Here is a 15,996-nt window from a genome sequence, read left to right on the forward strand (position 1 = left end):
TCTGCTGGAATTTGTCACTTCCCTTTTCGTTTATAAGACAGAGAGTACTATCTGGAGTGAGAGACATTATCTTTATTACATAGGACACTTCGCATAGTGCCAAACCCACGGTAAGTGCTCCATAAATATTTGTTGAGTGGAATGTGATGGGTAAAAAAACATAAGAAGAGTGAGAAAAATCTTAACAAGTTTTTAACAATAACATGGTCCTGAGGACTAAAATCTAAGAACACTGAACAGCGAGGCTCTGTTGCATTTTCACCCCTGTGGATTCAACAGTCTGTGGACTTTCTTTGATGGAAAATATGATTGGAATATTTCCATAGTGGTTTAGTTGGTGAGTGGTAGGTGGTAGTCAGTGTACAAGCTAATCTCTGCTTTGTTTATTCTTTTTTTTATAATAGTCCAAAGAAAAACTGATCAGCAGCTTAAAGGAAGGATCTGGTTTTGAAGGCCTAGACAGCAGTACTGCTAACAGCATGGAACTAGAAGAGCTTCGACATGAGAAGGAGATGCAGAGGGAGGAAATACAGAAACTAATGGGTCAGGTACATCAGCTGAGGTCCGAATTACAGGTAAGAGTCATTACAGTTCAGCTTCACAGACAACCGTTTAGCCCCAGCTATTAGTAGGTTGAGAGATGTCGGACTCTATATTTTGGAGGAAGGGTATTAATGAAACAATGTGTGAAACTTAAGGAATGTTGGTTACTATATAGAAGTGAACCTAAAGCAGTAGGTTTCTTGTCCATTGATTGACTTAAGGTTATAGGAATAAGAAACATAGGTAACCAGATTCATTCATTCAACAGAAACTTACCAAGTATTTGTCGTGTGTCAGGGATCTTCGAGGCTGAGTTATAACAGGGAATCAGACAGAATCTTCATATTTACGGATCTTACATTCTAGAGGCTAAAAACAAATTAGACTTGTCTAATTGTCTGTAAAACTGGGATGTTTTCTAATATTAGAAAGGGCTTACAGATGATCTTTTATGTTTCATGCATAATCTTACAATCTATAGTTTATGTGTAGCAAATATATTTAAAGGTAAAATCGGGCAGCTTATTTGTCTTAAACATGGGGTCTTTGACATAGGAGGAGGCTCTGAGGATGAGAGGAGATAAAGTGTGGGGTAATGAGCCTTCTCTTCTTTAAAAAAAAAACCAGCATTTTGCAAAGAGTATCCATCCATGCATTAACTCAGGAAATAATTGATTTATAAGGTGTATGTGAAATACAGGGAGAAGTGTAAGTTGTGAGAACGTACCAGCTTGTATGGGGCATAGACACAACTATTAGATCAAGAAGCAAATCCTGTATCCCAACTTTGGCACTTCATAAATGTGTTATCTTGCACCAGATACTTCATCTCACTGAGCCTTAGTTTTGTCATCTGTAAACTGCAGGTAAGAACAAAGGTTCTCTTGAGAATAAGGGATAATATGTGTAAAGTGCCTGGCATTGTCCCTGACACATAATAGGCCCTCCGTAAGTAGTAACTGCTTTTATTTCTGGGGTTTTTTTTCCTTACTACCCTTTAAAGTAGGATCTTTTTTCTATAAATAATTTTGAATTCCAAATAATTCAGTCCTATGAGTTTAGAAGTTGAAAGAATGCTAAACTGATTCATACCTATTCCATGTCTTTTGGGTGAGATTATGAAAAATATGATATGTTTTATTTACTATCTCATCCCTACCCCAGCATCATTAATGGCATTGACACATTTTCTTACCCTTTCTCAAGTTTATGAAAGTATAATAAAGATTATAGTATTAGGTCTGGTAAAATGAAAGAATTGTTAATAATTATAGTAGCTGTCATTTACTGAGCACTTCATGTGCCAGGCACTGCACTAAGCACTCGACATACATCCTTTCATTTATTCCTTACTGTAACCCTGTGAGAGAGATGGTGTATGTTTTATTTAAAGAAATTTAGGTGTGGGAAAGAAAGTAACTTGCCATGACTAATAAAGTGGCAGAGCCAGGATTAGAACCCTAGTTGGTCTGATTCCAGAACATGTATCCTTGACCACTGTGCACGCTGCCCACTGCTCAAGAATTCGTCTGATATAGTTAACTTGATGGCAAAGAGCAATCTACCTTCTACTAACCCTGAAAATCGTAGGGGAGAATAATTGAACTTATTGCTGTTTTCCTGTAAGTCCACAAAGTTGTGTGAATTTAGAGTATTACACTGTGGTTATCTGGGAGTATCATTAATCTGTCAGTTCTTTTGAACAATATGTGAAGTGCCAGAGTTTGTGAAGATGAGTATATAACAGATGGTACCAAAAGGTAAAAAGCAAAATTAAGATGCTGGTTTTTGTCTCATGAAGAACCATGTGAATGAGCTTATGCTTACCCGTAGGGGAAAGTGTAGAAACCTAGAGCTATGTTCTTTGCCACTCGTGGATTTCACAGGACATCTAGACCATGGTTTTTGACTTTGAAAAAGAAGAGTAGTGACACCAAGTGAAGAAGTCACAGTGAGAAATATGGGAAGATGTGAAAACAGGTAATAGTAATAGAGGTAAAAAAATAAATAATATGCTAACCTCAGGTGATGTCAGAAAAGTGTATTTTTATGTATGTTGATTACTGATTCACACACGTGTACAAAAACTAATTATAACTTGCTATTTCAGAGGACCGAGACAGTGAAGTCCTTTTTGATGCTATATTTCTACTCCTGAAATTGTTAGCTTTTGAATAGAGACGTAAATCTCCCAGTGAGCTGCTGTCTACTACTCTTTAAACCAAATGGTTTTTACCCCAGCACCCTGTTCATTTCTCTCACCATTTGCCATATTATATAATGAAGTGTCAGTTAATGAGCTCCTCTTAGCTGTGACTGTGTCTCATTCATCTTTATCCCTCCAGGGCCTGCTGAGCGCCATTCACAGCACATAATGATACCTCAGTAAATACTGACCTGAACAGTTCACTATTGCTCTCACATGTAAGGTTCATCTTTTTAGGATATGGAGGCTCAGCAGGTTAGTGAAGCAGAATCAGCAAGAGAACAGTTACAGGATCTCCAAGACCAAATAGCTGGGCAGAAGGCATCTAAACAAGAGCTAGAGGCAGAATTGGACCGACAGAAGCAGGTAAGGATTTCAGATTGATAATTACCAAGGCAGACTGTCCACTGGGGTCATATGAGGAGACTTCTAGTAAAGCAGTTTACTGAGCTTTCTTAGAGGTTGAGTTCAGAGGTCCCGCCTACCTTTCCTACCCCAGCCTCCTCATTGTTTGTTTTAACAGATGAAAAATAGAGGCACAGAATGGCTTTGAGACTTGCCTAATATCGCACAACTAATTAGAGAATTGAATAGAGCCCAGGATTCCCATCCCAGAGCCCAGAATTCTTTATGCTGCTCTGTGTATATGTTATTACATCTCCTTGTCAGAGTATATATTTATAGAACACTCAAAAATATGAAAATATGATTTCCATATTTTATCACATTTGTACTCTTTAGACACAATAGTAAATATTATTTAGTAGAAATATAAATACATCAGTGCCATAATAGACTGCTCTTTCTGTTTGAGAAAGAAATGGCTTATAACAGACTGTTCTTACAAGTCCTGTGTAAAATTATATTCCATTCAATTAGCAGTTGTCTGCTCTCCAAGCCAAATTATTTTGCTTTAATATACATATATAATAGTTTCAAAATTACCACAGTTAAACATATTTACAGCCAAATTTTCAGAATAAGAATCTATATTTAATATTAGTAACATCTATAATTTACTAAGTAACAACATTATTTTAGATGCTTAATATATATTATTTTATCTTCATAGTATCTCTGTTCTCTTCATTTTACAGAAGAGAAGTTTGTATCTTTCACAGTGCATCACTTAAACATTTCCAGCTTTGCATATTTATATTCTTTAAAGATTTTTTTCCATCAGGATTTATCATTTCCAAAACTGGTTCTATTCTCAGAGATGTTTGTTTTTATTATGAAAGTGGTACTTGAGAAAAATTCACCGTGAAGCAGCCTGTGGTGTTCATCATAGGCTGTCTGAGATAATCTAGTTATAAGATTAGCTGTCCTTTCAGAAATTGCATTTTAATTTATTCAAGTAGCTATTATATATTAAAAGACGAAAATTTGATGTTCTTGCTAGTTAGATAACTTTCATTTTATTATGGCTGATGGTTTTACCACACCCATTTCCAGTGCCCTTTTCTAAAATGAAGGAGTTAAGTAGAGGAAAGTGTTGCTGAATGTAGCTTTAGGCTGTTTACTTAGTAATCAAATGTTCCGGATGGGAAGTACTTAATCTTGGGATTAAACAGTCCCTCAGGTAATTGAAGTAATTTCAGCCTTAAATTTTGTGCTAGTCTAGGGTTTAAAAGAAACCAGGCAAACCTTCCTGTAAATTGTGATTCCCCTACCTAATTACTTTCCTCATTTTCCCTTTTCTCACTTGTCTCAGTTTTTTCAGTCTGAAATGAGCACATTGAACTAAATGTCTCAGGTAGTCTCTAGCAGTTTGATTCCATACACGTTTACTTTTCATGCAGCTCCCTTTACTTACTCTGTCTGCACAGTTAAGTGTAATGCTTTTGTGGGTACTTAGTTAATGATTTACTCTTTCTTCCCTGGCATGTGCTTTACTGTTTAATTCTGACCTGACTCTGACTGATTATGTCCATTGTACAAACTAATTTGGCACAGTTGTTAAGAGATTTTGTAGGTATTTCTTTTTTTCCTTTCTCTCTTTCTTTTATCAATAATGGAACAAAACAGGTGCAAGATATTGCCTAATAAAAATAAGCCCGTGCGTGAAAACAAATACATGTGTGTATATGCATGACTGGAACACTGTGCTATACACCAGAAATTGACACATTGTAACTGATGGTACTTCAGTTAAAAAAAAAAAACTACTCAAAATCATCAGGGAAATGCAAAGGAAAAAAAAAGCCATAGTGAGATACCACTATATACCCACTCTAATAGCTACACTTACAGAGACTGACAGTACCAGATGTTGGAAAGGACATGGACGAACTGGAACTCTCTCACGTTGCTGTGAGAATGCAAAATGGTACAGGTATTTTGAAAACCATCCAGGAAACAGTTTGGCAGGTTTTCTTCCTTTAAGTTAGGCATACACTTATCATTTGATCCAGCAATTCTGTTCCTACGTATCTACCCAAGAAAAATGAAAACATATGATCAATAGACTTGTGCTTGGTACATTATGCTGACATACTGACTTTTCATCAGATCCGTCAAAGTCTGTTCATTTATCTGTTCAGTATCCATGTAGCACATATATTGCTTGAGTGCCCACTTTGTGTCAGGCACAGTTTCAGGTACTGGAGGTGAAATAGGGAGCACTGATTTAGTTTTTGTTTATCCATGCCTCACTTTGTAGGACTTCCACTACATGGAAGAAGATCTGTATCGAACAAAGAACACATTGCAAAGCAGAATTAAAGATCGAGAAGATGAAATTCAAAAACTCAGGAATCAGGTATGAAGCAGCATTCACAACTTGGGGAAAGACATCATTGTAAAATTGCATTTTTTTGAAAAGTTACAGTAAGACTCCCCCCGCCCCCATATTTTCACCTGAATTCTGTTACTGGAGTAATGAGATACGTTATTTTCAGCCTGATACAGAGTTCTCATCTAGTGCCATTTGAGTCTGCATTTGCTGTGTCTGCATAGATTGCTTCTTATACAAGTATTTTGTAGCCAGTCACCCGAGGAGATGTGAATTACTCCAGAATTTCATGCCTTCTGACGTCAGTGGTGGTTGTACTGATTGCGTTTTATAATCATGGTTTCCTAAGAAAAATCCAATGATGAGTCTTATTAATAGATCTTTCACTAGAGTCACTAAGACCTTTTTTTAACTGAAAATGTAAAACATAGAAAATAACACGTGCCTACCACTCAGATTTACCAGTCTTTATCATTAACTGACAAACTCATGCATTCACTTACCCTGTCATTGTGCATTGTCCTTTCTTCCCTTATAGTAACATGAGTGACTTAAATGTGATCATTTAAATAATTTACATAAAAATTGACTAATTCATTTCTCAGTTAGCTAATGACTTGGTTTGAACATGAAAAGTCCAGTAATTTTAAAGCTCTTAGACTTCTTAGTGGTCCATGATTTAAAATGTTTAAAAACTTTGATTTTTTTAATGAGGTGGGGACAGCTAATTGATTTGACTGTTCCTTTCTCCTTCCCTTTCCTCATTTGTGAAATGATTACAAATGATAAGATGACTTGCTATCAGGAAGTCAAAGAAAAGAAAGAAGCATAAACCGCCAATCACTTTAATCCTTAGATAAACATTCCAATATTTGTTAAATATTTATTGAGCACGTACTATGTCTAAGAAATTGTACTATTTTTGTTAATCAAGAATTAACCATAGCAGGCTATCTCTTAAAGATTTTTCACCTAAATGAGAACAGAGAAGAACCTTTGTCTCAGAAGGAAGTTGACTTGTACAATTTAAAAAGAGATCAGCATCTTAATACATTGCAAAAAAAAAAAACCCACTTAATCAGTGATTTAAAATTTATACTGAATGAACAATTAAAAATGTTGTGTCTGCTTGTCTTAACTACCTTTGAGCCTCCTAGGAGAAAAATACCTTGGTTAAAAAATTATGTTGCAGTTTGACTATTTTTTCATTCTTTAAAAGCTATTCTATGGGACTAGATAAAAACCTATGGAAAAAATGAACTTTGATCTTTATTCCCTAATTAGACTCATAAAGTTAACAAAAGTTGATTTGGAGTGGAGCTAAGCCTAAACTACAAAGCCTCTAGAAGAAAGTATAGACATTTCATTTGTTTCCCGTTTTGGCTATTTATGAACAAAGCTTTTGCAATTTCAGAGAAGACAGATTTCTTAGGACATAAAAAGCACTAACCATAGAAGAAAAAAGTGACAAAATTGGATTTCAACAACCTTAAAAATGTCTGCTTATCAAAAGACTATTACAAAAATGAAAAGAAGTTAGCCACAGACTGGGAGAAGATATTTACAGTACATATATCTGACAAAGGATTTGTAACCAAGATAAGAACTCTTACTGAAAATAAAGAGATGGACAACTAATATTTTTTTAACGTGGACAAAAGACTTGGACAGACAATTCACAAAAGGGATGTGTGAATAGCCAAATAAGCACATGAATAGGTGCTTAAAATCATCAGTCATCAGGGCAATGCAAATTAAAACCTCAGGGAGATGTAGCACTACACACCCACTAGCCTGGCTGAAATGAAAAAGATTGGAACTCTCATACACTGCTGGTATAGCAGCACAGGCACATTGGAAAACTGGCTGTTTCCGAGAAAGTTAGCAACATACATCTAACCTGTAACCCCAGGTATTTACTCTGTGAATGAAGATATAAATGAAGCCATATGTCTACAAGAAGACTTGTACAAGAACATTTGTAATAGCTTTGTTGATAAATAGCCAAAACGGGAAACAAATGAAATGTCCATCAACAAGTAAACAGACAAACACATTGCATACTACTCAACAGGGAAAGGAAACAAACTACTGATACAGCAACTCAGACAAATCTGTTTAAAAAGCCACACACAGAAGTGTTCATACTGTGTGATTCCATTTATAGGAAATTCAAGAAAAGGCAAAACTAATTCTGATAATAAAAATCAGAACAGTGTTGTCCATGAGTGATGGAAATATTGTATATTTTGATTTGGGTGTTGGTTGCACAGTTACATTTGTCAAAATTCATTGTATACTTAATATCTGGTTCTTTCACTGAATGTAAATTTTCCCTCACCTAAAACATGTTGAAGTCTGGAGTGAGTAGATTAGGGGGTCACAGTACAATCTCAAAGTCGAGCATTCCTTTTTAGTAGTAAGTGAACCTTAGTTTATATTCAGTGTAATTCCATTTCATAGTTACTCTTTATAGACCTAGCCCTGCACTTAATTTGTGGGAGCACTGTAAGGGTCTCAGAAGGAAGGAAGCTTGATGGATGATAACTAGACTTACTGTGGTGATCATTTCCCAGTGTATACAAATTTCAAATCATCCTTGTACCCTTGAAACTAATATGATGTTAAATGTCAGTTTTACTTGAATAAAATAAATAAATAAAATGTAAAATAAAATAAAAATACTTAAAGATGTTTCTAACAAGCAAAAAAACAAGGAAGGAAGCTAATTTTTATTAAGTGCTTACCATATTGCCGATTCTGCATTAGATGTTTATCACTTCATTTAGGCATCACATCCTGTGGGCAGAGAAACCGAGGCTCAGATTTGTAGTTTGCCCCAGGTTGTAGATAAGAAAAGGCTGAGCTGGGGTTTTAAACTTAAATAAGTCTATTAGCTTCTTTTCCAGACTGTGTTGCTGTAGACGGTGACTCTTGCCCTCGCAGAGCTGACTGGCAGTTTTATTAAGGAGACAAAATTGACTCCAATTAAACAGTGTTACCAGAGCGACTGGTAAATGCCAAGTCAGTCAGCAGGAGTCTAAAAGAAGGCTGAGATCAGCTTAGGCTGGTGTAGTTGGAAAGGGCTTCAAGGAAGAGGCTCTGAAGGCAGGTAGAGCCTAGGGAAGAGAAGGGGCTTGAGTTTGCCAAACAGGGAAAATGTGAACAGCAGAGCAAAGGCTGGATGGGAGTAGAGGAAAGTGACGACAAATGAGGACAAATAGAAGATGAAATGAAGGAAGTTATTAAGAAGTGACAGACCCTACTAGGAAAATAATTCTCCTTTCATACCCCTAAGTACCATGTGCAAAAGGCACTGTTACGCTCACTTACAGATGAGCAAACAGTTGTGGAGAGGTGTAGCAACTTATCCAAAGTCAGGTAGCTAGGAAATTGCAGAGCGGAGATGAAAACCTCAGGCTGTGGTCCTTGCACTGCACCACCACTGTTGAGTTACAGGGGGTTTTGAATCCAGGTTGAGAAGTTTGAGCTGTGTCCTGTGGACCAGTGCTTTCAGATGTGTTTGACCATGACAGCAGTGAAAAGTAAAGTCTACATCATCTCAGTGCTCACATGCACTTACACATATAAAACCAAAACGGAAGTTTCACAATGTAATACCGTCACATGCTATGTGCTATGCCCTCTGATAGGTCCTGTTCTGTTCTATTTTTTAAATGCCAACTGTGACCCACCAAGTTGATTTCATGACCCACTAACACAGTTTAAAAGTTGCTTCTTTAGAAGTAGGTAGTGAAAGAATCGTAGAGTTTTGAGAAATCACTTAATTCCACAGTTTCCCTGCAGAATATAGTGACGTGGTTTCTTGTTGCATGACTTTAGTTTTATGTAATAATCTTATGAACACTTTGCCTTTCAGCTTACCAATAAAACTTTAAGCAATAGCAGTCAGTCCGAGTTAGAAAATCGACTCCATCAGCTAACAGAGACTCTCATCCAGAAGCAGACCATGCTGGAGAGTCTCAGCACAGAGAAGAACTCCCTGGTCTTCCAGCTGGAGCGCCTCGAGCAGCAGATGAACTCCACCACTGGAAGCAGTAGTAATGGCTCTTCTATTAACATGTCTGGAGTTGACAGTGGCGAAGGTAAAACAAAAAAAAAAGTAGGGGAGGGGAATCCGAAAAGAGTATTTCATTGCCTTAATTTCCAATCTTGCTAATTCAAACATGAGTTTGAAAAGTTACAGAAAGACAATTTTTGTTTAAAAAGAAGCTTTATCCAACGAAGCACCCACTTTTCTCTTGATGTGAGGCCTGGGCTATTGCGTTGTTTGATATGATCATTATTGAACTGAACAGTGGGCTGGTTAACAGCCCTCACTGGTGTGGGGCCTGGAGAAGGGAGGCCAAAGGACTAAGAATCAGACTGAAATATGTAGGACACTTAACAAGGTGCTGAGGACAAGGCAGATAATTCAGCTGAGAGGGGCTTTCAGGAATCTTTAAGCAAGATTTGCTTTCATAACCTTCCAATCCATAATTTTATTTAATATTAAAATTAATATGTAGTTACATGAATATATCCATGCTTTGTAATTTTAATAGAGAAAGGTAGGTTCTCCGAATAATCAAAAAGAATGTTGAAGATTTTAGTATACGCTTCAACAGACTAGGTTTTTAATCTTAGAACTTCATAAGTCTACAAAAGTAGTCATTCAGTAAATCTTTCAGTTCTTTGGCTTTAAATTTTTAGAACTTTTTTCAAATAATATTTTACATGTATAATATATATAACTATATATTATATGTATAAATATATAATATGTGTATATTTTAAGACACAGGCTCACTATAAAAAGAAATGCCAAAAAAAAGAAATTAAAGTCACCTGATAATCTATTGCCCTCAGATAACATTTTGGAACATCTCCTTTGAACTTTTTTCCTATATATATTTGTAGTGCCTGTTTTGTTGATTTTTAATTTTTCTCATATAATTATATCTTCATAATATATTTTATACAATAAGTTATATATTGCTTCATAGAAATCTGTCACATGGAGATACCATAATTTGTTTAATCAGTTCCTTATGGTTGGAGATTTCGATTGTTGCCAATTTTGTCACTAATATAAGACATGTATCCTTGGTACATGTCTTTTATTTTTGTAGAATAGATTATTAGAAATGGAATTTCTGGGTCAATAGGTACACACATTTAAAGGCTTTTGATTTTTGTTGCCAGAATCAGCAAATAATTAAGTACCTACTCAGAATCAGATGATATTCTGAAGATACAGTGGTCAACAAAAGAGACGAAAATCTCTGACCTGTAGATCTTACATTCTGGTATTGTGGGGGAATACAGGTAGAGGAGACAGGCAATAAACAAAGTTTGGATATGGTAATGCGTGCTATGGAGAAAAGTAAGCTGAGAAGGATATACAGGGTGCCTGGTGTGGGGATGTGATTGCAATTTAAAGAGAGTGGTCAAGGGAGACCTCATTGAAAAGGTGGTGCTTTTAAAGTCCCAAAGGAGATAAGGTAGTAGACTATGAGGAGGTCTACAGAAAAAATGTTCTAGACAGCAAGAAGAGCATGTGCAAAGGCCCTGAGGTAGGAGTGTAGCTGGCATGTTGCAGGAGGCCAGTGAAGCTGGAGTAACTGAATGAAGGGGGAGAAAACTTAGAGGAGGCCTTTTAGGTCTGTGTTAGGACTTTAACTCTGAATGAAGTAGGAAGCCATAGAAGAGTCTTGAGAGGGGTGACTGAGCTGACTTGTATTTTAACAAGTTGCCCCTGGCTGCTGTGTCAAGAATGGACTGCAGAAAGTTACACATTGAGGCAGGGAGACCAGGGAGGGGCTGTTGTATTAACCCATGTGGGAAACATTGCTGATTCCAACCAGAGTGGGAATTGTGGGGTGAGTTCAGGATTTATTTTAAAGGTAAGCAGACAGAATTTGCTGGCAGATGTGGAGTTTGAAAGAAAGAAAGGAGTCAAAGGTTTTGGAAAGATGAAGTTGTGTACTGAGATGGGAAAATTGCAGGAAGAGAAGGTTGGCAGCAGGGCGGGAGATCAGGGTACCAGTTTGCAGCTTGCTGAGTTTGAAATGTCTTTTAGACATCCAGATGGAGATGAAATAGGCGATCAGATGAGTCTGGAGTTGGGGGTGGTCTGGAATAGAGATACAGATTTGGGAGTTACCAACTTCGATGAAAGGGTGCGCGGCCTCACTCTTGCTGGCGCAGGAAGAAAGTGCACATTAATGCTGCCTCTCACCAACACTTGGTATTTGTAAACTCTAATTTTTGCTGTTTTCGTGGGAAAGTAATTTTCTTAGTTTTTAAATTTTGATTTTTGTGGAATGTAAATTTAAGTATTAAAACTGTCTTTTCTTTATGGTTTCATCTTTGGTAGTATTGCTTTAAAGTTGGCTTTGAAAACTTCTTCCAAATGTAATGTGATGTGTATTCAACTGTAATTTTGTTAGAATTTTGATTTTGGTGTTGGTACATTAATGAATTATTTTCTTGTTTAAACAGGCACACGTCTGCGAAACGTTCCTGTTCTTTTTAATGACACAGAAACTAATCTGGCTGGAATGTATGGAAAAGTCCGCAAAGCTGCTAGTTCAATTGACCAGTTTAGGTAAGCAGTGTCAGGACTGATGAGTGTTGGACCACATTTTTACAGTGTTTTCTAGTATTTTCAGTCATAGTCTTGTCTGGCAGAGCTGATATTTAAAGTGACATTTACCTTATTCCGTTCCGTGTCATGAAATTGCTTTAAGAGGTCTGCCAGGGCCTGTATTTTATCGAAGGTGATTAGCCCTGACCATTTCTCTTCTTTCTATAATAAACTCTATTTAAAAATGCATTAAATTTCATTGAGAAAGCCTTTATTATATAAATGAATCCATTTGAATGTTTTATCACCTTTATCATATGTTTAGGATAAAAGATGCTACTATATATAAATGAATAGTGCTCATTTTAATATATATCTTATATATATTATATAAGTAACATAGTTTATATATGCTATGTATGTTTGTAAGTGAACTTTTTATACTAGCAGTCATCCATCTTATGAAGAAAATGTTTTGCCAATATGTGTATGTAGCCTTGATAAAGTTCATATCTAAATAACCTCCTGAATTCTTTTGCCTTTTAGTTTTTGTAATTAAACATAGTTTAAATAAATTGTTGTATAGTAGAGCAATCTTCCCTTACTGTTTTGTGTCATAATAGAGCTATGGCATTAAAAATAAGGAGGGTGATGTACTAAGATTCCTGAAGCCACGAGCCTTGGATGCCATAGTCACTGTCTCCAAAGTATCGAGCACATCTATTTCAACTATTTTTATTCAACATACATATTAATTTTTAGAGAACATATATGCAAGGCGTTGCGCTAGAGGTAATGAAAGAAGCCCTGGGGCAGAGAAGAAAGGTGTATCTGTACATGTATCCACGTTGGGGGAAAAAGTGTTGCAAAAAGGCAGGAGCAGTAAGACCTGGACATCATAATGCTTCCCACTCTTGAAGAAGTGTTTACTTGAGTGTCTGTGGTTTTGTGCCTTTTAGAAGTATGTGTCCATGCTGAAGCTTCTAGGTTAGCTATTTGCAGGTTTATTCCAACTAGACTCTTCTTTTTTTCTATTCGTATGTTCACACTTGCCTTTGGTTCTTAAAAGAAAAATGATTTATAGAGAGATCAAATTTGCCTTCTACAGTTATAGCTGAAGAATTAAGAGGATTAGCTTGTGTTAGTTTAGCAGCCGACCCCCAGATAATGATGAAAGTATTTATTCACTACCATGATGTGCTATATGATTATTTCAGGGAGTCATTTAACAATCTACCATAAAACAGAAACAGTCTTTTATGGTGGCCACATAAATAGTTTAAATGAGTAAAGTTTTAAAAAGCATCATTAGATATTACCATGGGAACATCTGTTTTTGTTTTTGTTTTTGTTTTTTAGTGGGGGGAGGTAATTAGGTTTATTTATTTTTAGAGGAGGGGGAACATCTGTTTTGAGTGTAACTCTCTTCTCTTCTCTCCACCCCCACCACCCCCACCACCACTTGCACAGCATCCGTCTGGGAATTTTTCTCCGAAGATACCCCATAGCGCGAGTTTTTGTAATTATATATATGGTAAGTAAGCTTGTTTGAAAAAAGTGCTGCATTTGATTTTTAACTAGTTTTTTTTTCAGCTGCTGATCTTTTTTGACTAAATGTTTAGCAGTCAATTTTGAAAGAGAATAGAACTTATTTTTGGTAATTGAGGTTTTTTTTCTTAATGTATGCAAGTGGACAACTCATTAGATCTAAAAAATAAATCGCTCGAAGCCTTTTTCTACAATAAAACTGTCATGCGGTTTAATGGTTACTTTTATTTCTAAGCCCCTCTGATGATAAAAATACAATATGAAACAGCTGATTTCATTTTTATCTGGATGTAAAGTTTCTTTAATTATTTCTGTGTGTTTTGCTTTATTTCCTAAAGCAATCTCAAGATTGATGTACTTTCTTTTAGATGTCTTAGCTCTAATAAAGTGGATGCCATAGCTTGGGATGTCATTTCATGTCTCCTGTGAGTCTAAAAAGTCCACTAATTCTTCTGAATGGGAATGTCTAAAAGTAGTTAAACTGAATTAAGACAGGCAGTTTTGAGAAGAAATAAAAACATACTTAGAAAGAAATTTCCTTGTGATCCACTAGAGGGAAGAGTTAGTCCTTTAAATAAAAAGTTTTTAAGAAGAGAGGAAGAGAGAGGTGGGGAGGGCAAACGAAAGCATTGAATGTCATCAGAAAGGATTCAGAATATGCTCACATCTGGGTTGATTTCCGAGGTGCTGGGATATTATGAGGAACACAGGCACCTTCTGTCAGCATGAGGCACGATGTTGCACAGCTCATGTGCAAGGCACTTAGTGATGGAACCTCATCATGTCAGCACCACCATGAGGAAGGGAGTGGAAATTCATCACTGCTGGTCCTGTGCTGAACCCTAAATCAGCCTCTGAAACCTAACACCTTAGTCCAGTCAGGAGTTTCTTCCCATCTCTTCTTCACCAAATCGTGGCTAACCCTTTTTCAAACCACCAACTGTAACTCTTATGAAAAGCCTTTCCAACCAACTTGATGTATATCTAGCAGTTTTAATCAGGCACTGATTCTGCGTTACAATCACCCGATTGGTTATACACGTGTACATGTACACGGTCTGAGTGAGTTCAGGACTTTGCTCCTCTCACCTGAGACGCTGTAGGTATCGCAGCTCTTTATTGCCCTCACTGCACTCAGCTCAGTTGACCGTACATTTGTTTCTTCATTGTTTATCCAGTGAACATGTTCGGAGCCCCTGCAGTGTTGCAGGCACGGTGCTAGCCCCAGGAATACAAGAACAAACAAGACGTGGCCCCTGCGCTCAGCGCACTGCACAGTGGGCCTTTGGGGAAGATTGATTTCTTGGCTAACCCATCATTTTTTTTTTCTTTCTTTAGGCTTTGCTTCATCTCTGGGTCATGATTGTTCTGTTGACCTACACGCCGGAAATGCACCATGACCAACCACATGGCAAATGACCTGAGCCTGGTTGTCTTTCTCCAGCCTTGGGGTCTGCAAAAGGGCCACTGCTTACAGTTCTGAGAAGGGTGCACATGGTCAGTTTATCACTACAGGCTTTTAACTTTTTAAGTTATTATGCAAGTACTCTGCTACCTAAACCTTCCTCTGATTTCCTTCAAATGGTAAGAGTTTCTAAAGCAAACCATAATTTAATGAGCTCGGCTTTGCTTTTTCTGAGGTCAGTGGTTCAGTGTATATATGTACACACACGGATTCTGGGCTTGTTCGCCTCTGTACAGACCGTCCTGTATTTTAGGTGACACTCATTATGGGTTATAATCAGGGAAACTAATTGTATTTAGTGATATAAATAAAATGTTTTCTTTTTGATAATTCAGTCTGCTTTGTATTTTCATATATTTAACTTGCAAATATAGATATACTTTTTACATGTTACAGGCCTGATTGATACAAATCTTTTTATAAATACTGAAAATTTACTGTGCATTTTTTTTTTTAAATAGTGGTTTTCATCCCCATTAAACAAGACCTTTCCCAATGGGCGTTCGTTAAGTAGAGCCAGAAATCAGAGCCAGCGTCACTTGCAATTGCTTTAGTGGTTTGTGCACTTCTTTCCTTTCCCTGCTCTTCTCCACGTCATGTGCTGTCTTCCTTTGATTCTTGCTCGTCATCCTTTGTCTTCCTCCACCTCTCTTCCTTTTCTCCAGCCTTTGCCTTCGGTTAGCTCGGGACATCCATAGACCCTGCTAGTAGCATTTAGGAATCAAATTTGGTTTTAACACCCTTTGTCCCTTTGCATTCTTAAAACACTCCAAGACAGAGATGATACAGAATTATTCTTTGAGAAGAGACATTTTCTTTGCTTTAAGTCCAGTATAATGTATGCTTTGGCTTTCCTTTTCATCTACCTATCTGAATTTTTATTTTGTCCGCCCTGGGTACTGGTGATCTCT

The 15,996-nt window shown here is 36.8% G+C and overlaps 1 protein-coding gene across 1 annotated transcript in view; it reads left to right on the forward strand.

The window, feature by feature from the left end:
* GOLGA5 (golgin A5) overlaps nucleotides 1–15,415 on the forward strand; it is a 29,355-nt gene extending 13,940 nt beyond the window's left edge. The window contains exons 7-13 of the mRNA XM_006208218.4: nucleotides 405–575; nucleotides 2,987–3,115; nucleotides 5,412–5,510; nucleotides 9,364–9,589; nucleotides 11,988–12,093; nucleotides 13,543–13,606; nucleotides 14,959–15,415. Coding sequence (XP_006208280.1) covers nucleotides 405–575; nucleotides 2,987–3,115; nucleotides 5,412–5,510; nucleotides 9,364–9,589; nucleotides 11,988–12,093; nucleotides 13,543–13,606; nucleotides 14,959–15,039 — 876 coding nt within the window. The 3' untranslated portion in view covers nucleotides 15,040–15,415. The remainder of the gene's footprint in view (nucleotides 1–404; nucleotides 576–2,986; nucleotides 3,116–5,411; nucleotides 5,511–9,363; nucleotides 9,590–11,987; nucleotides 12,094–13,542; nucleotides 13,607–14,958) is intronic.
* The last annotated feature ends 581 nt before the right edge of the window (nucleotides 15,416–15,996 follow it).

The sequence above is a fragment of the Vicugna pacos genome, chromosome 6 (assembly GCF_048564905.1).
Source record: "Vicugna pacos chromosome 6, VicPac4, whole genome shotgun sequence".
In the NCBI taxonomy this organism is placed as follows: Eukaryota; Metazoa; Chordata; class Mammalia; order Artiodactyla; family Camelidae; genus Vicugna; species Vicugna pacos.